General features: G+C 39.6%; 1 protein-coding gene across 11 annotated transcripts in view; it reads left to right on the forward strand.

The window, feature by feature from the left end:
- TNIK (TRAF2 and NCK interacting kinase) overlaps positions 1-27,889 on the forward strand; it is a 396,267-nt gene that overhangs the window by 223,143 nt on the left and 145,235 nt on the right. For all 11 annotated transcript variants that reach the window (XM_045502990.1, XM_045502979.1, XM_045502982.1 and 8 more), the window contains exons 3-4: positions 7,250-7,306; positions 21,869-21,994. In XM_045502990.1, the coding sequence (XP_045358946.1) occupies positions 7,250-7,306; positions 21,869-21,994 (183 nt within the window). The remainder of the gene's footprint in view (positions 1-7,249; positions 7,307-21,868; positions 21,995-27,889) is intronic.

The raw sequence follows: 27,889 nt of genomic DNA on the forward strand, positions 1-27,889 counted from the left end.
CCTCTAGTATTCTAGCTGGTCTCTTCTCTTTAACAAAGTTATAAGAAGCCCCCAACTACATCTTATCTAATGGTTGCAGCTTATGCTCATCATTTCCCTCCTCTACTATCCATTTCACTTCTCCTCTCCTTGGTTAGTACTTTTGCTGTCTATGTGGCTGACCTGTTTGGGTGACCTGATCCTCGTTCCTGAGAAGTCTGAGGCATGCTTACCATGACTTTCTCAGGCTTGACTATGCCATTGTCCCTTTACCAAAATTTTGGGTGGCATTAAAAATAAAAAAAAACTTCTTCTCTTCTGCAGCCTGAGGGTAGAAAAAGCTTAGGACCAGTCCCAGGAATGAATTATCAGGGTAGAAGAAAAGGTTGAATCCCCAACTTGAGTCTAATTGGGAAGGAATGAGACTCTGAAACTTGAAAAGGAGACATCCAATTTGATGTGCTTGAGAGCTTGAAATCTTCTATTTCCCTGACCCCTCTGAGCCTACAGCAGAGATGTCCCCATCTTATTTGAAGACAGTGCACAGGCCTCAGGATTTAAACCTCAACTCCCTGATGATTTTCACAGATTGCCTTCAGTTGATGGTTAATTGCCCTTGGCTTTTCTTTGTTTTTCTCTAGTACGTCAATGGCTGTCAGCAAAAGCAGAAGCCATCTGATTCCATTATTTTTTAATTACTGTTTCTCTTGGACCTCTCAAAAGTCTGAAATATTGGAATCACTAGTGAATTCTCTTGCACCTGTATCCTACTCTACTCCACTTCCCTACTAGTGAACATCCCAACAGTGACACTGCTGTAGCGTGCCGGGGGCTATCCGAGAGCCACTGATGGGGGTCTCCTTGCAGCTACTCTAAGAACCTGTTTCCTCAAGCCATTCCTGTCACCGGGTGTCTTAGGTAGAGTTCCTCTGGAAACAGACTCTGAGATGGAGATTTACATGCAGGAGTTTTACTGAGGAGTGGTCTTAGAGTCTATACCTATGAAGAAAATAGAATTGTGCAGAAGAAAGAAGAACTGCAGTGCAGTCTTACAAAGACCACAGCCATCGCTAGAGGCGTCAGGAGCTGAGATGGTCCTTCAGAATTGTCCCACTTTAAGGCAAGAGGGCTGGGACTTTTATACTCCTGTGTCAACCAATCATTGATTTGTCTATCTTCAGGAGGGAGCATGACTTTGGCAGTGCTTTTGTAGCTGAGGGCACTTTCCAGAGATCGAACTGGCTGAGAGCTATCAGATGTTTTGGTCTTGAAGGAAAAGTCTGGGTGGTGCAGTATAGCATCAATGATAGATGATAGATAGATAGATAGATAGATAGATAGATAGATAGATAGATGTAACCATGACATTTGATCCACGAAACAACGGCTGCCATTACTACATGTTCTACACTCTGATTTTTTTTCCATTTGATTTGATTTATTTTCATGGTTCTTTGTGGGGTTTTGTTTATTTTTAAGTTAGCTCTATGCCCAACATGGGGCTTGAACTGACGACACTGAGATCAGCAGTCACATGCTGTACTGACTGAGCCAGCCAGGTTCTCCAATTTTCATGGTTCTTATGATGCACATTTTGAAAATCATAGCATTGGCTATGATCGGTAGGGTTCATGTAAGATACTGTGGAAATGCAACTGTAGAACACTCACTTGCAATTAGGAAAGTGAAGTCTTCCTCGATAAAGGGGAGATCTAATCTAAGCTAAACACAAGGAGCTAAAAACATTCTACCTGTAAGGGAGCCCTTGGACAGCAGGGAAGGAAAGAGTAGGTAGAGTGCCTGCATTTTCCACAAACCCAGTTTGCTCATGTGCTCTGCTGGAAACAAATGTATTTCAGTGACCTAGAAATGAAAGTACTCTTTCTTCCAGGCTAGCCTCAGGCTACCAGCTCTAAAGCCATCTTGCTGTTCCTTAAAAAAATAACAGCAATAACAGAGCCAAGGCTTACATGGCTATTTCAGACAAAACCATTGTTTTTCTTTTGCATTCATTTTAGGAAGGAGGTAAAGGGGTAGAGTACTATAATCCTTGAGTGATTTAGATTTCACTGCAGTGTTGAGTTATTTTGCAAAGAACAAGAACCAGCAGATAGGGTTTTTTTTTTAACCTCAAGTGTGAGGAAAAAGAAAGGAAGAAGGGGAGAGAGTGTGTTTGTATGTGTGTCTGAGGATGGGGCGGGACCACACTTACCAGTTCTGAGTGACCCCACCCTTTGCTTCCCTGGATGTGAGGCCCATTCTTCCTCCTTTCTTGGGTACAGGCTTATTATGCTTGAGGACATGATTGACAATAGGCTTGGATCCTACTCGAATACCAATTATGCCTTTCTAGAATTAGTCTGTTATTTTTGTTATTGTTGGTTATTTCAGGGAAAAAAAAAACACTTCATTCTTTTATTAAAAATGACTCAGCAACTACAGTTAAATAAGATTTTTTTTTTCTAATTTTTGTGGAGAAAAAAATTTTAACCATTTGTCTCCCTTTCAGGTTTTTTTTTTTCAGAATAAAAATTATTTTGTCTTTGGTTGAATATGTATTTTAGATCCAAATATAGATGGAGTCTATGTTTAGATTTTTTGTTTCTTTCATAAGTGAAAATAAATTAAAATTAGGGGTAATGTTAAATTTTCACTTTAAAATTCTCCTATCATACAGCATGGAGCCTGGAGCCTGCTTCAGATTCTGTGTCTCCCTCCCTCTCTACCTGTCCCCCGCTCGCACTCTCTCTCTGTCTCTCAAAAATAAATAAACATTAAAAAAATTATTTTTTTAATAAAGTAAAAAGTAAAATAAAATTCTCCTGTCATGTTGCCTTGCAATCAAATAATTTTTTTTTCTTTTAAATCCTACCTGAAATAGAGGTGAATGGTTCAATGTTTAACTCCAGTTAAGTAAAATACGAAAAGAAGATTTGTTTAAAATAATTTTTTTTTTAATTTTAGTGATAATAATTTTTAATTCAAGAGCTGGATGGCAGAATTGGGAAAGAGGAGAAAGTGCCCTGGCATTAGGTCCTCATTAATTGTAAGATATTGGCCTCATCTCAAAAAGGGCAGTGGATTAGGCACCTTAGGGTCTCTTCCTACTCAATTTATTTGTGACTTTATGAACACTTTATGTGCCTCTTCAAACGCTGTCCTAACAATGACGGCGCCTCAAGTTTCTAGTGATCTTTAGGTCAGCTGACTCCTGGCTATTCCCTCAAAGTCAGCCTTAATCTGGATCCTAATTGAGGCTGACATTCTCCAGTGATGTAAAAGGCACCTCGTGCCAGGCGGCCTCCTTTGTGGCCCTCCTCTATCAAAGGTTGACAGCTCAGCAGCCTTCCTATTCCAGAGTGCGGGGGATGCCTTTGCCCGGGACTGAGCTGAGGCTGCTAATTGTTCCATCTCCAGGATCTCATTTAAGCCCAAACTGCCATCCCGGGGTGTATTATTCAGTCATCTGTCAGAGCCATCGAGAACTATTCTTCAGCTTAGAAGTGAAATTTAAAATGGGAGAGAAGTAGGTTAATTTTATTTTCTCAGTGTTGCCTTTAATGACATTAGAGCAGTTACTAAAATAAAAACAAATACCAAACAACAACATACTCTACATTCAAAAAAGTAGCAGATATTTATTTATTTCAGACCAAGAACTGCCCAGTGCCTTGTGTTTGAAATATGAAATGGGTTGCTTGTATTATGTCTGCTCCCTGACCTTGGTCCCGGACCAAGAGCTAGACCTGCTTGGCTCCCAAGCTGCTGGTGGAAAGAACTAGGTGTTGACGTGTCTTTGTTACAAATTATTAATTCCAAGAGGATCCCCTGTTTCTTAAGGAGTTAAAGATCAAGTGCACTGTTTCTCAAACTGTGTATTGACAGAGGTGCTTCGGGCTCCCACAGAGGAAGAGAAAGAGGTGGCTGTCAGAGCAAACCAGAGTTTGCTCGTCAAGCCTCTTCTTGAACCAGGAGGATTCTATATAAGATTGGGCGGAGGGGTCCTAGGCAGGGGTCTCCTATAAATGAAGCCAGAGAAGAAGGAAGGGAGAGTAGGAAGGAAAAACAGAGGGACAGGTTCTTTGGGCCCAGTGCAATAACAGAAACATGAACATGTTCATTGGTAGCACAGAGGTGAGTTATTGACAGTGAGGTTTCAGAGAAGGTGGTGCTTAAGTTGAATCTGACAAGAGTGAATAAGTTTACTAGGGATTCAGGAGGTGAAGGGTGTCTTAGGCCAAGGAAACACATCATCAGAGAGGCAAGAAACAATATAGTACATTTAGAGAACACAAATAGTTTAGTCTCAAGGACCACGGAATAAGAGCAGATGGGAGCCTACCAAGGTGGTATGGCAGATAGAGGGCCAGTTCGTAGGAGGCCCTGCAAGCCATATGCAGGTGGTTTGCCCTTATCTGGCGGTATGGAGCCATTAAAAGAATTTCCAGGTGGGGACGCTTGGGTGGCTCAGTCAGTTAAGTGTCTGGCTTTTGGTTTTGGCTGAAGTCATGATCTCATAATTCATGGGTTCAAGCCCTGCATCGGGCTCCGTGCTGATAATGTGGAGTCTGCTTGGGATTCTCTCTCTCACTCTGTCTCTGCCCCTCCCCACTCACTCTTATTCTCTCTCTCAAAAAAAAAAAATAATAATTTCAAGGTGAATCAGCTCTAGGATACCATTCAGACCCTCTATATTTGCCTTCAGTTTCTCTACCCTCTTTAGTGCTTTAGTAGAGAAACAGCCATTGTTTAAGGTATGATTTATGGCCCTTACTTTAAAGACTTTATACAGTTGACCCCTGAACAGCACGAGCTTGAACTGCACTGGTCTACTTACATGCAGATTTTTTTACAGTATGTATTGTAAATGTATTTTCTCTTCTTTATGATTTTCTTAATAACATTTTCTTTTCTCTAGCTTACTTTATTGTAAGAATACAGTCCATAATATATATCACTATAGGACATATATTTTTTAATGTTTATTTATTTTTGAGAGAGAGAGAAAGAGTGCAAGAGTGCAAGCAGGGGAGAGTCAGAAAGAAAGAGAGACAGAAAGAGAGAAAGAACTCCAAGCAGGCTCCACACTGTCAGTGCAGAGTCCAGTGCGGGGCTCAAACTCATGAACTGTGAGATCATGACCTGAGCAGAAATCAAAAGCCACCGACTGAGTCACAGAAGTGCCCCAAGATATGTTAACCAACCGATCTATGTTATTGGTAAGGCTTTTGGTGAATAGTAGATTATTATTTGTTAAGTTTTTGAGAAGTCAAAAGTTATGCATGGATTTTTGACTCCACAGGGGTCAGTGTCCCAACCCTCACACTCTTCGAGAGGCAACTGTATTCCCAAAGAAAAGCTGTTGATTCCTTTGCTATGGTCAACATTACAGCACCAATAGACTCTTACGGGGACCTGGACAATTCCAGAGGCCGTTTAGTGTTTATCAACAGAGGGCGCTGTTGCTACTTCTCCCTTGTGTGAGATTAACTCTCTGCCTGAAGTTAATATTCCTGATCTCTGGACACTGAATTGCTGTAGCACTACACTACTCACTCAGTCATTGCCAAAACTATTTCCAAATGCTCTTTGCAGTGGAAAGGGGTGGTGGTAACAATAATACTTGCTCCCCTCACTTTCAGCCACTGAGCCCTTTTCCCCTACATTTTGCAGAGGAGGGAACCAGGGCTTGTCTCGGATGAACCTACTGGTCATGAGCAGAACCTGGACAGGACTCAGGCCTCTGGAGCTTCAGTTCAGGGCTCTGAGAGGTGACACTCCCGGCTCCTCCCTTACTGTCTTGAAGGTCGAAATAAGTAGGAGGGGCTGTGCCATGTCCATATTGAGTTATCAACTTGATGCCTCCTTCTTTTAGCTCTTTTCTGACCAAGGAGGAAAGGGAGCAGGATGGGAGGCCAGAAGGTGAAGGAAGTGCTACTAGAGTCAGAGAAAATAGATGCAAAAAGCCGAGAAAGATGAGATGCAAAGGGGCAGACAGCACTAAGCCTCTCCCCTCTTCCCAACTCCAAGCGTCCATCACCTGCTGTTTTCATCCATAAACACACCACTTCATCTGTGGGGTGAGCACCCACGATTCCAGGTACTGGAAACACAACGATGAGACATGACCCAGGCCTTCATGAGTCACGTGGCCTAGAAGGAAAGACGACATTTAACATGAAGCACAGGACAGGGTCACAAACAATCATAGGCAGCATCTGCTGACAGCTGATCTGTGCCAGGCATTGTCAAACACTTTATATACATTATCACATTTAATTTTCACGGCCATCCCAGGAGTCAGGTACCGTTATCTCCATTTTTCAGATGAAGAAACTGAAGCCAAGAAGGTTAAGAGACTTGCCTAAGGTTATGCAGCTGGGATTTGAATCCAACTGATCTTGGAAGCATCATCACACTCCCGGGGAGCAGTCATAGTTGAAATGTATTTTAGAAGACATATATGAAATGCATTTAGAAGTTAGACGTATTGGTCATCCCTGCTACTGTCTGAGAGTGGGAGGTAGACTTCACGTTTCTCAAGGAGCAAGTGAAGAGAAATCTTCTGTTCTGGTGTTGGCCCCTCACCACACCCTATTCTCTTCTGATTCTGTGTGGTTGACACTTCATTGTGGTTCCAAAGACCCAAGTTGCCCGTTTTCGGGGAAATAGTTGCTTCTGTTCAATGCTGTCCCTTTGATCACAAATTTAGATTTATTGCTATCTGTTTTATTCTAGCCTCACTTTTAAGATAGAGATAATCTTACAGTCTCAAGTAATAGCAGAGTCATATCCAGTTGAGACTGTTAATACAAGATATTTTCATAATCAAGGAAACTAAAGTTTCTTCACCTACTGAGTATTTTCTGACAGAGGAGATACTTGTGTCTCCACACCCAGACCTAGCTCCCCTTCCTCTCACACTAGCCCTTACCTTGGAGAGAAGATAAAAACAAGTTATCGAATATTGCCTTTTTTTGGTTAACTTGACAACCATTATGAAAACAAACCCGAAAAACCAAAATGATGGAGATGTTTTACAAAGTAAATGCTAAATAGAAATTGATCCTTAAAGCATTTAAGATTTCTGTGTGTGTGTGTGTGTGTGTGTGTGTGTGTGTGTGTATCTGTCTGTCCATCTCTGTCTGTCTGTCTTCCCTATCGGTGTTCTATAACAGTGATCTAGATAATTGTTCTCTATAGTTGGAACTGAATGTAGACATTGCTTATCAGAACTAAAGTCTTCTATTATTACTTTTTTTCTTTACAGGGTCGTCATGTTAAAACGGGCCAGCTTGCAGCCATTAAGGTTATGGATGTCACAGGGGTAAGGTATCTTTATTTTGCCATCTCAGTAGCTATATAGTTATGATAGAGAAATTAGTGAAAAAATCATTTTTCAGAAATAGAATCTTCTTAAACATCTAAGATATTTCCCCACTGAGCTTAACATAGAGCAGTAAGAGTATTCAGCATCTGACTGAGAAGACCAGGGATAAACCATTCTAATTAAATTAGAAACCTACACACTGCCTTATGTAGAGCGAATAATGTGTTTCAAAAATTTACATAAACACAACCAAGGATATTTGCATATGAAGACAGAGCACGGATTTGAAGGTATTAAAAGAATAATACAGAGATTACACAGAAGAGATGGGTCTTAACAGTTTTCCCAAAGGTCCACCTAACGCTGGAGTAGATAAGAGTTTGGGTAGCTCTAAAATCCTAGTAGGATATTTAACATAAACATTTCCCTCCTCGAAATTATTGACCAAATAACCAAAAATTCTTGTTATTATGGAGCAACACTGAAACAAAATTTCTGCCTGGATGATCAAAAGGAATAGACTTTATTTTAAATACAATCTTATGCTTTCAATCTTTTTGCTGCGGCTATTTAAAATATTTTAATGCCTTTTTGAGAGTACAGAGCAAAAATCAGACTTGAAAACACACACCGGACATCAAAAATATGTTAATAATTTTCTATTGTTCTGGGGATTTTTCTAAGATGTCTGCTTGCTGTACATAAAAGCTAAAAGACCAAAGTCTTCCATTTGGCCCAGAAGTGGTTTATTTGATGTAAATAGACACAGAATGAATGAACCACATGAAGATACCAAGAACCAACATACAAATTTTAAAAAGGCACACAATATATCTGTTTGTCAGACAGACTTCAATCTATATATACCTTTTCTGGCCTAGTTTGTTACCTTTGATAAGTATACATTATATGATACACTGTCTACCGTAATACTAATTTCACTAATGTTCATTTATACCACACTTCGTACTGCCTTCCTTTCCTTACTTATTAATGATCTGAATTCATCTTTAAATTATTGATATCTTTCAGTGGCAAAAAATCGTTCCCATGTTTATTGGCACTTTGATAAAGTACTACTCCCTTTTATTTGTCCTTTCATTTATTTATTTTATTTTTTCAAATACATTATTCAAATTTCAGAGGTTGCAAACCAGTTCAGATACTTAATCCCTATTAGTTTATTAGTTCACCTGGCCTTTACTGAATAAGAAATTGCATGTAGACTATATGAATTAGGTTTAGATTCTGCCACTTGAAACAGAAAACTCAAAATAACAAAGGCTGGAGCACAATGCAAGTGTCTTGCTCTCTCATGTTAAAGGAGTCTGGAATCTATAGCCCAGGGATGTATGGCAACAGGGTGACCAAGTGTCTTCCACCCTAAAGGTCACTTCCATGGTGCAAGGTGGTTGTCAGATTTCAATTGATCACATTCTTTGGCGGCAAGAAAAGAAGAGTGAGTGGGTGGGAGCAGAAGGGTACAGAAAAGAGCTCCTTCCACTAAAATCTTGTCTACTTGTATACAACATTTCTACTTAACTTCTGTTTTCATTGGGTGTACCTAGCTGCAAGGGAAACTGGGAAATGTAGTTTTTTATTCTCCCAATATGTGCAGTTAAAAATCTGGGTTCTGTTAGTCAGGCAGGAAGGGAGAATGGATACTGCTGTGGTCAGTTAGCAAATCTGACACAAAAGTCAAGATCAGGTACTATCAGTATCTACACAGAAACCCATTATAAGTTTGTAAACCCTTTGCAAAGTGTTTACCACAAAACAAGTCAATTTGTTTTGCAATTCTGCTGAAGTCATACTACTATATTTTCCCTGGATTGAATAGGATCTTCACATAATGTGATGCACTTGGCAGTTTAACAATTGCTGGTTGTGGGTGGGGTCCAAGACATTCATGCTGCAAAGTTCCGTTGTGTGGCTCTGTGGAACCGACAGTTGATTTCCACTGACATCATTCATCTCAGCGCACAAAGCTGTATGTTGATGCGCAAAGTATGACTTGAGAGCACTGGATATTACTTTTCTAGTTTCTGGTTCTATTTTTGAGACTTCAAGTTGCTTGAAGAACCACTGACTATTGTTAGACCACCTTGCTTTGGAATCAACACAGCTTTTTATCCCAGCGTATGTATTCTCAGTTTAAGGAGTGTCAGTTAGCCCTTTTAAACTGGGTTCCACAAGATAGCGAAGCTCAACAGAAAATAACTTGGGAGTCTCTTTTCTCAATTCTCCGGAGGATGATACAGAGCTAAGGTTGTTGCCAGCACATAGGGAGTCGATCCGTTGCATACAATGTATGCTTTATGTTATTTAGGCTTAATTTTCTAAGGGAACCCTTGTTGAAAAGGCTGAGTAATTTCCCTGATTCAGGCACATCATTGACTATTTTGTAACCATTGACGCTTTATCAAAGATAAATATGGATAGCACATCAGGAGATAGTTTTCTTATTTCCCTCGGTGTCTGATACAGCATCAAATGACTTTTGTATCACCCCCTTACACACTACAGTCAGTGTATGATTTCCTTTGTGGAATTTGTGTGGTATCCTCAGAAAACAATCTATTTCATTTTGCCATGTTGTCTTTTGTGTATTATGGAATGCTGCAAATGCTTCTTACCAATTATTATAATTGCGCTCATTATAGCTGCTCTGTTAAAAATGGAGATGAATTCTCAAAGGTCGTCTTTGTTAATTGTCTGCAGTGATCTACTGCAAAGTTACTATAGTTTATCGTAATGAAATTGATAAAACCATAAGCTTGAAATCAATTTTTAAATTATTGTTTTTATTCTACACCACTTTCTTTTTTTTTTTTTTTTAATAGAAAATAGCCACAAAGAGAACTGGATATAATGCTTCTGCTCTTCTGGTTTTAATGCTGAGACACTTCCAAAATTGCCAATATTTGCTTCAGAATTAGTACTTCGACTCAGACTCAGTCTTTGAAGTTGTTTTAGTTCCTGAAATAATTATGAGAATTTCTTCATTTCGCAGCTTTCTGGGGATTCCTTCCCAGCTGGGTTTGTGTACTCTAGATTTGCCTACAATATCTAAACAACATTTCTCAAAGTGGACCACTAGCTTCAGTGAACTGTCAGCCCTCTGGTGGTCTTCATGAGAAAGGGTCCTGGGGGTCCCTCAGAACCTGCCTTTTCTACAAGCTCCTCAAGGAACTCCAGATTCGTGAAAGTCAGAGGGGCACTTCTCTAGGCTTTTAGATTTGCTGCTTTCTGGCCACCATATGTGAAGAGACTGTGGTCTTTGATCACCCTGTAAATGATTCTCATTTTCATTTGGAGAAAGATTCCTGGTGTAAACCAGTCCCTTTACAATGATACCTTGAAGCCCACACAGGACTTAAGGAGATAATAACTTAATGCCATAGGCTTTCACCTTTACAATGACTGGTTCTGATCCTATTGCTCAGGACACTGTGGGATATAGTACCAAAGCCCCCCTCAAACCAAATGAAGCTGAAAATGGAAATTATTGGAAGTCACATAGTGTGATTAGGAATGTTGGCTCTCTCTATCTTTGTGCTCTGCTTTCTTCCCACCAACAGGTCCAGGCTCATGTTCTAATTACTTCATTATTGTTAGTCCCAGCAAAGTGCCAGTCTGAATATCAGTGGTGCAGCTTGGGTCACGTCCCTATTCCTGAGCCAACCCTTGTTTCCTTCTTCCATATCTGGATTGGGTGCCTGGCCCTGGAAGCTACAGGGACTAAGGGCTGGATGATTCATGAAAGGACGATTCACGAAAGAAAAACACGAGAGATATTTGAGGAAAGGGTGGGAAGGATGCTGAGTAGGTAAAACCGGGAGAATTGCAGCACTGTGCTATCAAATACCATTGCAGTGGATGTGCTTAAAACTGATTTGGTTCTCAAGTGCCTCTCTAAGTGCCTTTGTCATGTTGCAGCCAGAAATAATAATAATGGTAACTAACACTGCGGGAGTGATTATTACGAGCCAGACTCTTTCAAGAACCTTCTATATTCTGATTATTTAATCCTTTCAGTAACCTACAAAACAACTTCCATTAGCAGCGCCATTACAGAGATGAGAAGACCGGGCTTATTAAGTGTCTGGCTCAATGTAACGTGTACATGGTGGGGTGACTATTTCAGCCTGAGCGATTTAACTGTATCCTTGAAATCCATCATCTCAACCACATTGCTATAGGTCTCCAGTTAACACAGAAGGGCATTTAGTGTTTAATTTACTGTCTGTTTTTTTCCCATTAATATATTCAATAAACATTTACTGAAAACTGAGTTTCTGATGGGCACTGGAAATTCAAAGATGAAAAAGTGCTCCTTTGTCTGCAGGGGAACTCACAATTATACAACCTCGCTCCAAATATTTATAAGTGAAACGAATCCATTTTATAATAAAATTATAAAATTCATGAACCAAGCTACTTATAAAGTTTGATATTGACAGTGAGGTAGAGTAATTAAGCCCAGGAAGGATAATCAGACAGATATTCCTGGCCAAGGAGACAGCCTGTGCCAAGGCATGGAGGCTGAAATAGCATTGAAGTATATTCTGGAAACTATTACATGATTTAGTTTCAAAAGGGCTGAGGAGAGAGTGATACAAGATCCTTCTGGACAAGGTAGGGCCAGGTCATGAAGGAAGTAAATAGCATGACAGGATTTTACATGGTTTTCAAACTTTCTGTTTTCCCAATAGAACATTTTGATCACATCCTCTTAGGCAAAAATCCAATATATAAAAGAAATATAAACTTTTTTTTTTAAACCAGGGATGGGATGCTATACGTCCTGGTCCTTTCCCCCAAACCAGTGCAAGAGCCAATGTGGGAGCCAGAAGTTGAACAGTAAATTAATGTGATGGGATTGTCTACTAGGAGGATCCATTTTAAACCCTGTTTGACTGAGTTCCTATTTCAGTCCTGCTTACTGAATTCCTGTGGCTGAAGCTTATGACCAGCCTCCATCCTTCTTTGAAGGGTAAGGAAGTGGTCTCCCTGGAGCCTCTGGTAGAGGGCTTTGCCCATAGTTAATGTTGGCTGAAATTGGACCAAAAAAAAAAAAAAATCTTTTCATCTGGATTGTTTTGAAGAGTCAGGGCACATACTGCTACAAGCACGTTTCGTTCCTCTCTCCCAAAGAGAGACTGTTCAGGGGAGCGATTGGTAGCACAGAACATAACATTATTAATAACAGTCATAACAACAACATCCATGGTCAAAATAAAAATGGCTGAGTACTTATCATATGCCAAGCATTGTTTTACTTAGTACAACATATATTAGTCTGTTTAATCTTCGAAACAACTCCCATTAGCGGACACTGCTACTGTGTTCATTTTGCAGATGAGTAATTAAAAGCACGAAGAGCCTAAGTAACTTGCCCAAGCCCCACAGATAGTAAATGGCAGAGTTGGAATTCAAAGTCAGCCAGTTAAGGTGTGTCCACTCTCCCCACAGCCCTGTTTTAGGAATGAAAGATGAGGGAGTATCCGTGGAGCATGGCCTGCAGACTCAGGTAGAGCTGAGATCACCTACTACCTCCTTACTGACAATGACCTTGGGGGGGAAAGGGGCAGAGATGGAGGGAGAGAGAGAATCCCAAGCAGGCTCTGTGCTCTTGGCATACAACCTGATGTGAGGTTTGAACTCACAAACCATGAGATCATGACCTGAGCCAAAATCAAGAGTTGGACACTTAACCAACTGAGCCACCCAGGCACCCCATGAGTCTCATTTTTCTTATGTGTTGGCTGGAAATACAGACATCACAAACTTATACTGAGGCTAAAATGATATAATATCTGGTGCTTGGCACATAACAGGTCCTCAATAAATGATCTTAATTATTAGTCCTGGTAAGATACAGTGAATTCCTGAATGGGGCAGTCGATAGGAATGGCAAGAAGAGTTTAGATCATGCATTGAACTTCTGTCATTAGTAGATGATAGTGTGGAGATGGCAGCCTATGCTGTGAACTGTGCACCATCCCTGGCTTAGTCTCTTGTTGATGTGTGTAAATGGTTTGAATCAGCCCTGTCTTCATCACCTCAATTACAGAGTTATTAGTCTTACCCTGAACAATGTCTCACCCCAAGCATGTACCAAATGACCTACTATAGAGCAGGATCTAGGAGAGAATGTATATAGCTAGATTCTAGAAGCCGAAGACTGAAACCATAATTATTCATTCATTTAAGAATGAAAGGGTGTGCTATGTTCTGGACTGATAGCAGTGAGTAGAACAGACACAGGCTCTGTCTTCTGGAATCTTATGTTCCAACATGTATAAAAGACATGAAAAATAGCTGAACAATTACTTAATCACAGATTTGATTAGCTTCTAAGGACTGTACAGAGGGTATTAAGAGAGAATTTAAGAGGAAACGAATCTATCCGGGTGGCTAGTATGTTTCCTGATAAAGTGACAGGTAAGTGAGATCCGAGGATGAGTAGATCTCGGTTTTGTGTTACTAGGGCTGGGAGAAGGGCATTCTCAGCTCTAGGAGTCTCACTCTCAGGTGGGTTCAACAAAGCCTAGGAATCCCCAGCCTACACCCTTCTGCTTCAGAGACCCCTCTGGACACCTCTTTGGGACTTCTCCTTTGGGGCTTTTCAGGTCGGCATCTTTAGCAGACAGATCGTCTGATAAAGCACATGATGAGAACTTTTAACAAAGAAAAGATAAACATGTTATTTTTGTGTCCATAATACCTTTTACCTTGGAGGCTATATTTAGTGCATCAGGTCTGTATGGTATACAGCATTTGGAACTTAGAAAGCTTCTAGAGCTCTAAAAATGAACAAGCTGAGCTGCCCACTGCCTGCGCATTTCAACATCTCCCCCTGTCTTGCCTACAGACTATCCCCCTTTTGGTGGCTTATGTCTGTCCAGGTCTCTGCACACGTGCACGCACACTGGGTGTATAGACTTGTCATATATGTATGCACGCATGTCAGACAGATTCCTTAAGAACAAAGAATGGCCCTGGAAACTACTGTCTATACCCCCAAACTAATGAGGGTGAACAATGAGGCTCACTCATTTTTAAAAATATTTGTACATCGTTACGGTTTGTATTCAGTAGTGCCTTTCATTTGTGTACCTCTAAGCATTTGGTCAAAATTATAGTTAATTCTCTTATGCCCCTAGTGAAGTTGAGATACGTGTAGGGGAGGATGTTGGCACACAGAGGTATGAGGAGTACCTGGATCATTGAGCGTGCTATTCAAATCCAGGTTTGCAACCAGGCTCTTCGGTAGCAGACTGTGGGGTCTCCTTCTGTACGTTCACCCCCTCCTCTGTGCTGCCAGCGCATTTCCATTTCATATGTACATCCACCTTTGGACTTTATCAGGGTCTCTCTTATTGGGCGCTTTTTTTCTTTTGTGGCTTGACTTCCCCATCAATATGTTGGCTCTCTTCCCAGTGACTTGAAGCTCACCCCTTGTGTTCCCTTTATGGAAAGTCCTCCCTCATTTAAAGCCTACTGACTTTAATGAGCCAGGAATGGAAACTGTGCAGTTTTCATCTCTGTACCTCCTGCAGGGCTTGCTAACCTAGAACCTGGGGCATAGTAGATGCTATACAAAATGATAATATGTATGTGAAAACAAGAGACCAGAGAAACTATAAAGAGTAGAAAACCAGAAAAAGAAAAACAAATCCAAATGATAAGCCACAGAAAACTAGAAAATTATTTTTTTTTCCTGGTAACCAAAACACAAAGGGGAGGCGTTATCAATTATACTGTTTATACCATCAGATAAGACTCATTCCAATTCCTGTGAGCTGTTACCTGAATTATAGGTGTAGGGTCCCTGAGGATATAAGCCACCTCATTTATGTAAGACTTGAGGCAATTTAGTGACGACACTACCAGGAGTAAAACTCATTTACTTCTGTGTTAACTTGGTCAAGGGTCTTTATTTATTTTATTTATTTTTTTTTTAATTCATGGTTTTATAAGGAGTCATCATCAGTGGAAGCTTGGGTATGAGAAAAATGCACATCAGGCTGTGCTAGCTGGATCTCTAAGGGACAGCATTTCCCAGCAAGAGAAATTTCCCAGCAAGAGAGCAGGTTAGCCTCATGGGAAAGAAGAGCACTGTAGATTGGCACTTTCATCTGGTATATTCTAGTTTTGACATTTCAGGGCTCCCTTACCCTGAGCATGTTGCTTAACCTTGCTTTGTGGATCACACCCCCTCTCTTATAAAGTTTGTATGAGAAGTAAGCATAGTTATTTATAAAGAAAGTTTTTGAGAACAATATGTAGAACACTATGTTCAGTGCATATTATTATTATCACGGTGTCTCTTGCCGACATCTTTCCTTTTTCTCTCCATGGTACCAACAATTCCTATAGAAGACAACATGCCATACCCCTTCCATCTATAGGGCTTTGGCAGTCACTATTTTTCTGCACGAAAATTGGTTCCCTCCATAGTCACACCATGTCACACTTTTTTTCTTTCTTCCCAACTGGGTACCCCCGACAAGGCCTTCAAAATTCAGCCCAAACTTGAAATTCTTGGTGCTGTCTCCCCTGATGCCTCCAATTAGATTAGCTATCCATACCTCTCCTGTTTGTAACTGTTCATGCATCTGTGTCATTCTTTGATTGCCATCAGTGTTCCCCACTAGCCTATAGTTAAGTTGCATTGTGGCAGAGCTTGAATCCATGGTGCCCATTGTTGTATTATTATATTATTAGCATTTAGCATTGTGCCTGGCGTACAGTAGGCAGTTAAATGTTTATTGAATGAATTCATTAGCTTAAGACTAACATATACAGCAAATCCAGGCACTGCCTACAGAATGTCAAGGCAAAGTCCCAGTTCTCTCAAGGCTTAGGTCATTGGACCATTCTGGGTTTGTTTCCTTCAATGTATAAAAATACAGTTTACAGGTGCATAGCCCCACCTTGAGATAATTTTACGAGATCCATACATGCTTAAATATTATCTAATTTTTAATACATATTCATGTTTAATAAACTGTGATAAAACAAACCTCAAACTGTATGTTATATACCAACAAACACACTGGAAAATGGCAGCCTCTTAATTTGTACTGCTAAGTTACTCCGTTCGTGTGCACAATTTCATTCAGGAAGAAGAATTTCCACTGAAATTTCAGAGTTTTCTCTTTAAAAAGAGAAATTTGCAATTACTTATCTTGTTTTTTCTATGCCTTGGGAACAAAACAAAACTGAAAATTAATGAGATACTGAAGCTGATATGGGACTTTATATTTCTTTCAAACATCTAACGTATTCACTAAAACAGCTTCTTTGTTGTCATTGATTAATTTTATAACTAGATATCACATAGTTACACTCACAAAAATAAATGTTACTGATTTTAAAAGTCTAGTTTTTGTTGATGCTATATTTGTTGGCATCCTGAATAAAATTTCTATTGGAGGAAAGGATTTCACTATTACAAATTATTTTAAAACGTACATTCTGGAAAATGTCAACAACCCCTTTAAATTCTAATAGTCTCTGAGTCTTTAACAATAAATTATCTTCAACTTCGTGTCATATTACGTCAACAGTTGAGTTGAGAATGATAGGAAAATTAACACAAACAACTGCCTAATGCCAACAAGTGCTATGGAAAGCAGGACTGGTTGAGCAGGAGCAGAAGTGGTTCTACCTGATGCCCGTGTGCCTAGGGTGTAGTATGAGTCTATACATCTCATACTTCTGAATTGAAACTGACACATCCCTTGGATTATTATAAGTTATGCAGTTTTACTCTTGTTAAATGGATTGAGAGCTAAATGTTGGGCAAACTCTTTGTTATAGAGCACACTAATATTAAATGCCTTATTAATTCCATTTTTAAATCCTAGCATAGTGTAGGTGCTTAAAGTATATTCCCCATGTATTAAATATGCAACTTAAAATCCCTCTTTTATCCCTTGATATCATTCATAAGCAAATACTATTGTGTGCTAACAAGCTTCTTTAATTGGAGGACCAAAGGCGCGTTTCTCTTCATCCCTGGCTTGAAATGTTCCCAGACACTTCTTTCATGATTAGCAGCTTTTCTTTTATCACCATGGGTAACTGGAGTTTTCAGTAGAGAATTAAGAGCACTGGCTTTGGAGTCAGAGGAATCTTGCTTTGAATCTTAGCTCTGACATTTAAAATACGAATGAACTTGGGGGTTAATTAACCTCTGTGAAATTCATTTTCCTCACTTGTAAAATGGGATCGTTAAATCATCTATTTAATAGAGCTGTTTTGAGTATGAAATAAGATAACACACACAGTTTCTGGGACATAGTGGAGGTTGGCTTTGGCTATGTTTTATAACCCTGGTATCATATTGTTATATGATATCATCATTAGAGGCAGTCAATGGCTTAAAAGCATCTCCTGGACGCGTCCATTTCCTTGCATGTGAAAACCACTTTCTTCTCACATGGAAGAGTTGTCTGCCAGCAATAAGAGAGAGCATGCCCCAGTGCACAGGTACTTTTCCAGCCTCTGCTAGGGCACATTTGCTAATGTTCCATTGGCCAGAGCAGGTCACATGGCAGAGCCCAGAGACAAAAAGAAGAACTAATGGGCTCCCTTTCTTCATGAAGGAGGCTGCAGAATATCCTGGCCTTTCTACTCCCTCTCTGTCTCCCTCCCAGTCCAAGTCTACCACAAATACTAAGCAATAAATAGATTCCCATGATCTTGTGAAAAAAGCAATCTTCTTTCTTTTGACAATAAAGCTATGCTTAAATAAGCACTTAGTTTTTTCCAAGCCCTGAGAGGCAGCTTAAATAGATATTCTTATTTTCAATCACAGGTGAAAATGGCTGATATCCAGAGAGTATCTATGCAATGCCTGAGGGTACATAATGAATCAGCTTGGACTAGATTTTGCAGTATCAGTACTGAAGTAATAGTTCTTCCCAGTATCCTGGACTTGGCTTTTAAAAATTATTCCCTTGTAAAATTTGTAACAATTTAGTACCATTACTTTTTTTTTTCATTTGTTTCCCAGTGAGCTTGATCCTTTTGCTTAATTCTTCAGACATAAGAATAACCCATTTACAAAACAGAAGACATCCTTTTCTTACAGCTTTGAAATCTGATTCTAGCCTCTGTTGTTATCTTTGTCTTTTTGAAACCATCGTAACCTCATCCTTTTCAATGAGCTGTGTTGTGAGAGGGTAGACCGCTTATGGAATGGTTGAATAAATTCTCATAGTTACTAGTACGTGTGTGCTTTTCAGTTCCACTGCCTAACTTGCTGCCACCGTTGCCCTAGACTAGAAATCAGGATAAACCGTAGCCCTGAAGGCCTGATAAAATGCATGCCCACTTACAAGGTCACATAACCTCCAAATCAAGGTTCTATGCTAGAGCTCCATAACCATGACCCACAGTGGTTCCATAATTGTGTTTGGAAACAGTGCAGTTTAAACTAAAATTCAAGATACTTCCATTCTTGCCCTTCCACCCTTGTTATGTATTTATTTTTTTTGGTTGACAAGATTAATAACAGTGTTTATTTTGCATTTATAACTCAAACATACTTCGTTCAAATATCACAAAAGACTGGGCATATAATATAATACTATTATAAATCTGTATGTAATTCTAGATGAGAAAACTTAAGTTCTGAAAGTTAGGTTAGGGATGCCTGGCTGGCTCAGTTGGAAGAACAGGCCACTGTTGATCTCATGTTTGTGAGTTTGAGCCCCACGTTGGGTGTAGAGATTACTTAAATAAATAAAACTCAAAAAATACAAATAAAAATAAAAGCGAGGTTGCTTCCCTAAGGCCATGTAGCCAGAAAAGAGTGGAGCCCAAAGTGAACATGCACTCCATCTGCCGACCCTCATTTTTCTGACTCAGTGCATATGCTTTCTTCATTTTCATATTGCCTCAGTTTACCTTCGCAAAGTGATGGAGAACTTGCTGCCTTCATTCCGATCTCCAGTATTATTTATTTTGGATTTAATTATATATTGAATCACACTATTATTTAACTGTTTTTCTTAATAGTATGGTAAACTTTTTAAGAGACTTTTCCCCTGGGGCATCTGGGTGGCTCTGTCGGTTGAGCGTCCGACTTCAGCTCAGGTCACAATCTCACGGTTTGTGGGTTCGAGCCCCGCGTCGGGCTCTGTGCTGACAGCTTGGAGCCTGGAGCCTGCTTCGGATTCTCTCTCTCTCTCTCTCTCTCTCTCTCTCTCTCTCCCTCCCTCGGTGCCTCCCCTTCTGCGCTCTGTCTCTCTCTCTCAAAAATAAATAAATAAACAAACATTTTTAAAAAGGATACTTCTCCCTTCTTGGATTGTCCCACATCACCCTCCATCCTGTTGAGAACCTAGGAGGCCGGCAGCAATGCTTATACAACCAACTTGTCTCTAAGAATGACCAAAGGTGAGATTGGCAGGCTGCCATTGGAAAGTGATTGGTGTTTCACTGCCCCAAGTAGTTGCCTCTTTAATGGAAGCAGCTGTCGATACCAGGCTGCTCACAGAAACCCTCAGGTTTGTTTTCCTCTTCTGTTTGGGCTTCCCTAAAGTACATATGCTCACATCCTGCATTCATCCACAATTATTTGGCCCACATGGTAAGTTTAAAATAGCTTAATCTGCACCATAGTAAGACATTTGAGGCATGCTACAGGGGCCCTTCAACAAATAGAAGGTCTGTGAAGGTCAGTCTGTCCTCAGGTTACAGTGAATGTGTAGGTAGTCTCCCATAGCTGCAGGGAAGAATCCATTGGTCATCGGATGCCATCCCTTCCCTCAGCCACTGTCCCAGCCCCTCACTCCTGGACTCCCCTCCTCAATGTTGGGGCCACATGCTTCTCCTTAGCTCAGCACCTCAATCGTATGTTCTATTTTGAGATCAGTTAGTCTTTGATTTTGTTAAGACTTGTGACATGTAAGAGGCTTCACTCTCCTGGGTTTGCAAATCTCCATTGTTTTTCACTAAAACTTGTTTTCTCATGATGAAGAAATGTCAGCACTTCACCGTTCTCATCTCACCCTCACCATTTCCTCTCAAGTACCCCTGATGCCACTGTAGTAGCGGGGTCCTTGCAGGTGTCCTCTCTTTTATTTGCATTTGTTCACCGGCACTTTGCCTGTTGCTGGGCATGCTACAGAGAGCAAAAGCAGTCACCATTCCTGTGTTCACAGTTGGTACGGGCTGATAGGAAAGAGAGGCCTTAATCAAATGATAGGACGGATAAGTGTAGATTGCAATTCTGGTAGGTGCTACAAAGGAAGACACATGTGATGATCCATGAGGCTAGAACCAAGTCAGATCAGAAACCTTTGCTGGCGAAGGGACTCTGGAACTGAGACCTGAAGGCAGAGGAGAGCTTACAATCCATGAAGAGCGTCGAGTAGAAGAGCAATTATGACACATCTCCACACCAGTACCAACAAATATGGTGCCTGTGTGAAGTGTAGGAGGTGGATAAGATACAGCAGGGGGGACTTGACATGGCCTGAGAGAAATAGGGAAGACATCCTGAGGAGGGCCCTTTAAGCTCGATTAGGAATAATGAGTAAAAGCTGTGTCCAGAGGAGGACGGGGAAAGAAGACATCACATGGAAAACTGCAGAAGGGCCCGACAATGTAGAGACTGAAGTGAGGCCAAGCAGCCCAAGCTGCAAGGGGACAGACAGGGACACAGCACGGGCGGCCTTTAAGTAAAGGTGATGTTACAACCTACCCTCAGAGGTAATTGTTACTAATGCACATCTCACATAACTCTCCTGGGATGGAATTTTGTCTCGCCAATCTCAGAAATAAATCCAACTGATGTGTACATATCAAAATAAAATTATGGGAGAGCACATGCACCCCCCACCGATAGTGCCAAGGCCTCCAAAAGTGGCCAAGTTGATGGACTCCAAAGTGAAACTAAGAATGAATGAAACCCGAACATCAGGAAACTTAGTCTGTAGGAGAGTTACCTCTTTTCACATCCATGGCACTGCCACGTTCCCCCTTTCTTTTTATGTTTAGTTTCCAGAAGGTGAGATGAGTTCCCCTGTTTTGTGAACTTCTTCAGATCTAGGGAACTTACCCAGCTGACTTTCATCATCTTCAGTCAGTTACTTCAATAAAAGTAGGCTTCAAAGAAAATGAACCTAACAAATTTTAAATGTCAGAGCTTGTATTTTTTTTTTCTTTCCCCAATCTTTCCTACTGATCAGATATGATCAGTGATAGGTAGTCAGTGGACATAGTTCCCAGAAGCCGAGAGTGAATTTTATTTCAATAGTCTGTCTACCTTGATCTTTTCCAGGTGAAAGGATGAGCTTTTTCTTTCTAGCTGGTTGCATACTATGCCTGTTTGCTGTACAAACAGAAGAGCCTCTAGGATTGCCAATCTGATGTCTTGTGATTTTTTTCTTTGTAGTCAGTATGCTTGTTTACCACCACAGAAGAATAAAACTTAAGAAAGAATTTATTGTGTAGTTGATATAGATGGTGATGAAAAACAGAATCCTACTAAACACAGTGGCTGTTCATGACATAATATTTATTATTCTAATACAGGATGAAGAGGAAGAAATCAAACAAGAAATTAACATGTTGAAGAAGTATTCTCATCACCGGAATATTGCTACATACTATGGTGCTTTTATCAAAAAGAACCCACCAGGCATGGATGACCAACTTTGGGTATGTAGTGCTACCCAAATTTACTTTACTTACAGGAAGAACAACCAGGGCTGAATGGTTCATTTCTCTGTCCTCATGACTAAATTGGATTAAGTAACTCCTTCTTTGAAACTCTTGGCCCCATAATTTCCATAACATTGTGTTTTCAAGGTTCTTTCCCATTTCCCTAAATACCTTCCATTGTTTAAGTATCTTCATCTTCTACCCCTTAATGTGGACCATCCCTAAAGCCAGTTGTTAAGTTCTCTGGTTTTTCCACTAGTGACCACATTTATTGAGTTAGGCATCACACTATTTGCTTTCTATGTATTATGTCATTTATTCCAGCTCTTTGAGATGGACATTATTATGGTCTCATTTTTTTTAGTCTCATTTCTTTTTTTCCAATTAATTAATTAATTCATATTTTAATTTATATCCAAGTTAGCATGTAGTGCAACAATGATTTCAGGAGTAGATTCCTTAATGCCCCTTACCCTTTTAGCCCATCCCCCACCCAAAAACCCTCCAGCAACCCTCAGTTCTCTTTATTTTAGAGTCTCTTATGTTTTGTCCCCCTCCCTGTTTTTATATTATTTTTGTTTCCCTTCTCTTATGTTCATCTGTTCTGTGTCTTAAAGTGCTCATATGAGTGAAGTCATATGATATTTGTCTTTCTCTGACTAATTTCACTTAGCCTAATACCCTCTAGTTCCATTCCATCTTGTTGCAAGTGGCAAGATTTCATTCATTTTGATTGGCAAGTAATACTCCATTGTATATATATATACCACGTCTTCTTTATCCATTCGTCCATCGATGGACATTTGGGCTCTTTCCATACTTTGGCTATTGTCAATAGTGCTACTATAAACATTGGGGTGCATGTGCCCCTTTGAAACAGCACACCTGTATCCCTTGGATAAATACCTAGTAGTGTAATTGCTGAGTCATAGTGTAGTTCTATTTTTAATTTTTTGAGGAAACTCCATACTGTTTTCCAGAGTTTGCCTCATTTCTTAGATGACAGAACTTAGGTTTACAAAGAGGGTAAGTAAATTGCCCCAAGGTCTATGTAGCTAGAAATGGTGGAACAATATTCTAACCAAGTTCTATGGGTCTTTTCGTCATCTCTGGCTAATGTGTGGATGACTGAAATTTAAATTCCAGTTCTGTGAATGAAATACCTAAAACAGTATCTGATACCATATAAGTACTCTCATGGTTGCTTTCCTTTCTAGTTAGCTATGTGCCCCAGTCCTGTATCTTTAACAGTTTGTGAGACAGCTGTCCCACTGAAGGAAGGTAAATTCAGTATATCTGCTACCAAAACCACTATTCCTATCCCTGCCCTGCTTAAATTGCTCTTCCTCTCACCTTCATGGTTTCTGTCCATGAAACTTTTATTCATTCTTATCTCTCAGGCTGGCTTATAATGCTGTCTTGGTTTAATCTTCCTTTGCTAACTTCATGTGGGCCCATTCAGTGGAAGCCTAGATTTTGCAGTAGACTTCTACTTGACCTACCTCTCTCTCTCTTTCTTGAATCTCTGTTCATTCCATATGTTGCTGTTTGGATTAATTACTCTAAAAATACCCTTTTAACCACTTACCATCTTACTCATTTTCTAGAGCTCTTACTATGTATCTGACACACAAAATTCTTTAATTAGACAGAATTTACTATATGCCAAACTATATACTAAATTGTGTGAATCCAGCAACTACTATTTCATGGACAGCTAATCAAAGAATCTCAGTTTACTCTCTTAATGCAAAGACATCTGTCTGTAGTCCAGTTGAGAGGATAAAACATACACAGTGAACAGAATTGGTGACCAAAAAGAATATTATAATGTTAGCTCAGAAAAATAACAAGATTTTCATGTATTTTGATAACTGAATACTATAATCTTTGGAAGTGAAAAGAGCTACTGTATATTTTCCCCCATAAGCCCATCTTTAAATTTAAAATAAAAAAGGTATTTTGGGGTAAATAAACCCACTTTGTATGATCACATTGATTTTATATATTTTTATGTGATTTCTGAAAAAGTTATAGTAATATTTTAATTGTGGCCTCTTAAATGTATAGTAGATATAAATGTGAAAATTAAAAATGTAAAAATAGTAAGAGAAAAAAGCTATAACTGTATAATACTAAAAAAGATAAACGAGGCCATATATGCAAGGGCATAACCACATAACAGAATTTTGATGGACTTGCCTGTATACATTTTTTTTTAAGATTCTCATTCCAAAAAAACATAAAAAACAAGGAAAAATGCAAGTAACTAATTTAGGAAAAATATTTTATATATGATGAGAAAGAATTTAGTAGCCTTTAGAGAGGAAGAGATTTTAGAAATAATAGAAATAATATGGTATAATAGAAATAATATGGAACTAAAGGAAGGATTGAGTTAAGAATGAGGCAGCAATTAGCAAAGTAAGAATTATCAATTACCTGTAAAGATGTTCTTAAAATATAATCATACCAACAATATAAATGCAAAACAGAACAAGAATTAGATACCATTTTTTAAACTTATAGATTGGCAAAGATTTTTTTTAAATGATATGCCCAGAATGGACACTCATACCCCCTGCTTATGGAAATGAAGATTGGAGGCTGGTACTCTATCTTTACTCAAGGGCATTTGGGATACATACAGATAAACATTCACACACACACACACACACACACACACACACACACACACACGCACACACACACAGATAGATAGATAGATATACAGGAATGTATCCTAAATAAATATTTGGGTAACTGTGTAAAGATGTATGTAGAAGGTAACCAATAGGGAATTGCTTAAGTAAATCCATTAAAGGACAGTGTGAAAGGACACATCAGCCAGTTAAAATGATGTAGATTTATATTTATAGTGCAAAAACATTAACTTATATAATGGGATTTTTTTTAAGCCTTTTAAAAATACTATGATTAGATAAAATACGTTTTCATTTTTGGCAAATAAAAAAGGAAGAAAAAGGAAATAAAAGAAAAAATGTATCTATTGTCTACTTAAATGATGGGGATGTCTAGGATACCCATCAAATGGTGTCAAAGATATTTGTATCTGGGTAGTAATTTCACTAATTTAACTTTTAAAACATTTTTTTTCTTTCTTATGTCTGCTGCTTTTTTCTTCTAAACTTTCTCTTACGTTGGACATCAGAGCCACTTCTGTTTCTTCTTTTTTTGATTGCTCCCCATTGGGCTGTCTTTGCTCCTCAAAGACAGTCAGCAATCTGAGGCAAGGACTGTGTTTGCATCTCTGTGGCCTCAGTGCCAGGAAGGTACTGAGCATACGAGGCTGATAGAATAGTTGTACTGTAAATGAAAATGATTATTATTTCTACAGACCTGGTTGCTAATAATGTCGGTACAAAGCAGATGACTGCAGGTACTTTGAGAGTTCATTTTATTTGTGGACTAAAAGTTCGACAGGAAGTGATAAGATGATTCAAGTAGGAATATCTCTGTGTTCCTAAAGGACTTCTACGTCATCAAGAATCTAGCTTTTTAGCAATGACCCCATATTGCCATAAGCTTCAGCAGATAACAAGTGGAGAATGATAGCTGTTTTAATGCTGTCTGCAGAGAGGTTTTTTGTTTGGTCAGGGCCCTGGTTCCAAATTAAACGAAAGCATTAATGTAGCTTTGGAACCACCACCTTCAGGAATCACTTGCAATAGTACAAGCTGAGTCACACCCAACTATTTATCATTTCTTTTGTGAGATGGGCCAGATAGGAGAGTTGGTTTTCTTGTGAGAGTGAATTGTTAAAATCTGGATGTTTATTTAGAAATTGGTTGAAAGAAAGAGAAGAGTGGTCAAGCAGGGATTCACTTATTTTTACCCTTTTCCTAATGCTGCAATTTTTTAAGTTGGAAACAAAATTAGTCTTCTTTTATTTTGCTGGATCCCCAGGAAGTTAATTGACTTTCCCAGGGCCTCAAAGCTCATTAATGGATGAATGCAGAGTCAGAATGCAGGCATCCTGAAATGTGACAATTTAGCTTGGCCTGAAGTTCTGTGAAAGGCACTGGAAGTTTGTTGTTATTGTTTTTAAATAAGCAGACCTGCAGTCCATTTTCCAATAGGCACTGGGAGAAAGCAGCAAGCCCGTTTGCATCTGCATGGCATGAACAGGAGATTTCGTATTCTTGGGAATCAGTTGCTGCCTGCCAGTTCTCACCCTGGCCAGCTGCTCCTCCCACGAAGACAGCTGTGGTTGCTGGGAATCAAAAGTCTGCAAGTGTATATATTCATTTATTCAGTCACCATTCATTTGTTCATCCTACAAATATATATCAAGCACTTGCTAGACAAAAGGGACTCTTGTAGACACTTAGGATATATCCGTGAACAAAACTAAAGAAAGCCCCTACTTACATGTAGCTTACACTCCTGCCACAGACCATAGAAAATAAATATAATTAGTAAGAAAAGTGTAGAGAGTGCTGGAAGCTGACAAGAGCCTAGTAGAGCAGGGAAAGGTTGATGGGGTTGCATCCAGAGGAAGTCCCATTGTAGAGGACTCAAGGAGGCGTGTTCCAAGCCTGGTGGTTTCCAAGAATAACAATGGGAGCAGTGTGATCAGAAACCTGGGAGATGAGACCTGGAGCCACATCATGCAGGGCCTTACCGACCATTGGAAAGATGTCAGCTTTTACTCTGAGTGAGGTGGGGGGGGGGGGCACTGGAAGGTTTTGAAAGTAGAGGAGGGATGGAATATGAGCCACATAGTTAAGGGGTCTCTCCCATTTCTGGGTTGAGACTAGACCAGATGGAGGCCAGAGTAGAATCAGGGAGGCCAATTAGGAGACTGTTTTAGCAAGCGAATCCCCTTCCTGAGGTTGGCAAAGGGAGATCTGCAAGAAGTGGTCTCTCCCAAACCCAGGCCCCAAGGGAGGGCCAGGCCTTCACATTCCATTTGACCACCTGCAATTAAGTAGGACCCACATTCTGCTTGGAAGACAGAGGGCCTAGCAGGGACCATCCCCACTAGTAATCGTCCATTAGCTTCTGTGTTACCGGGGAAAAAAATACCAAGCCATGAAATGCTTACGAGGATGAGGGCATCTTCTTTTTCTAGTTGTGCTCTTTCTATTCGGTAACAAACTCAGGGGGAACTTGGAAAAGTAAAGGCAGAATAGAAACATAATGGGAAATTAATACCAGAGTACAATGTTGGTGGGAACTCGGTTATAGAATATGATTGTGCATCATTATTCCAAGGGCTCCGACTCACTAAATTTGAGCCATTCTGTGTTAATAATAACAGTGGCAGATAATATTTATTGCTTGCTTCTCATATGCCAAATGTTATGGTTTTGGGTTTTTTGTTGTTGTTGTTGTTGTTGTTTGCATTATCATATTATTTCATTAGATCTTTACAACTACTCTATACATTAGATCTATCATTATCCCCACTTTACCGATAAGGAAATTTGGCTCAGAGAAGTTAAAAAATTTACCCCAGGTCTTACAGCTGGTGAGTGATAAAGCCAGTGTGCTAGCTAACCCCAAGCTCTCTTATGCTAGAATCAAGCCCTTGAGTTTTACATTCTTTTTTTTTTAGGTTGTAAAAAATAATTCTGATATCAAAAGTTGGTGTTCCAAATAGGATTGATGCTTTGGGTTTAATTTATTTTGACTTCATCTTTAACCTCCATTCCTCAGTTCCCCAATTTTCAAAGAGGGTAGCAGGACCAGTTAGCTACTAATAAGACTGATGTGGAAGTCTAAGAAGTATACCTTGAGGAGTACCTTAAGACTTTTGGGAATGTTTTAGCAAACAATTGCAAAGATCACAGATAGTTGACTCTTTGGACTAATGGCATTCTGTTAGGATTACATTTATATAAAAATGTTATTGTGAATTATATAGAG

This window comes from Leopardus geoffroyi, chromosome C2, assembly GCF_018350155.1.
Source record: "Leopardus geoffroyi isolate Oge1 chromosome C2, O.geoffroyi_Oge1_pat1.0, whole genome shotgun sequence".
Classification (NCBI taxonomy): domain Eukaryota; kingdom Metazoa; phylum Chordata; class Mammalia; order Carnivora; family Felidae; genus Leopardus; species Leopardus geoffroyi.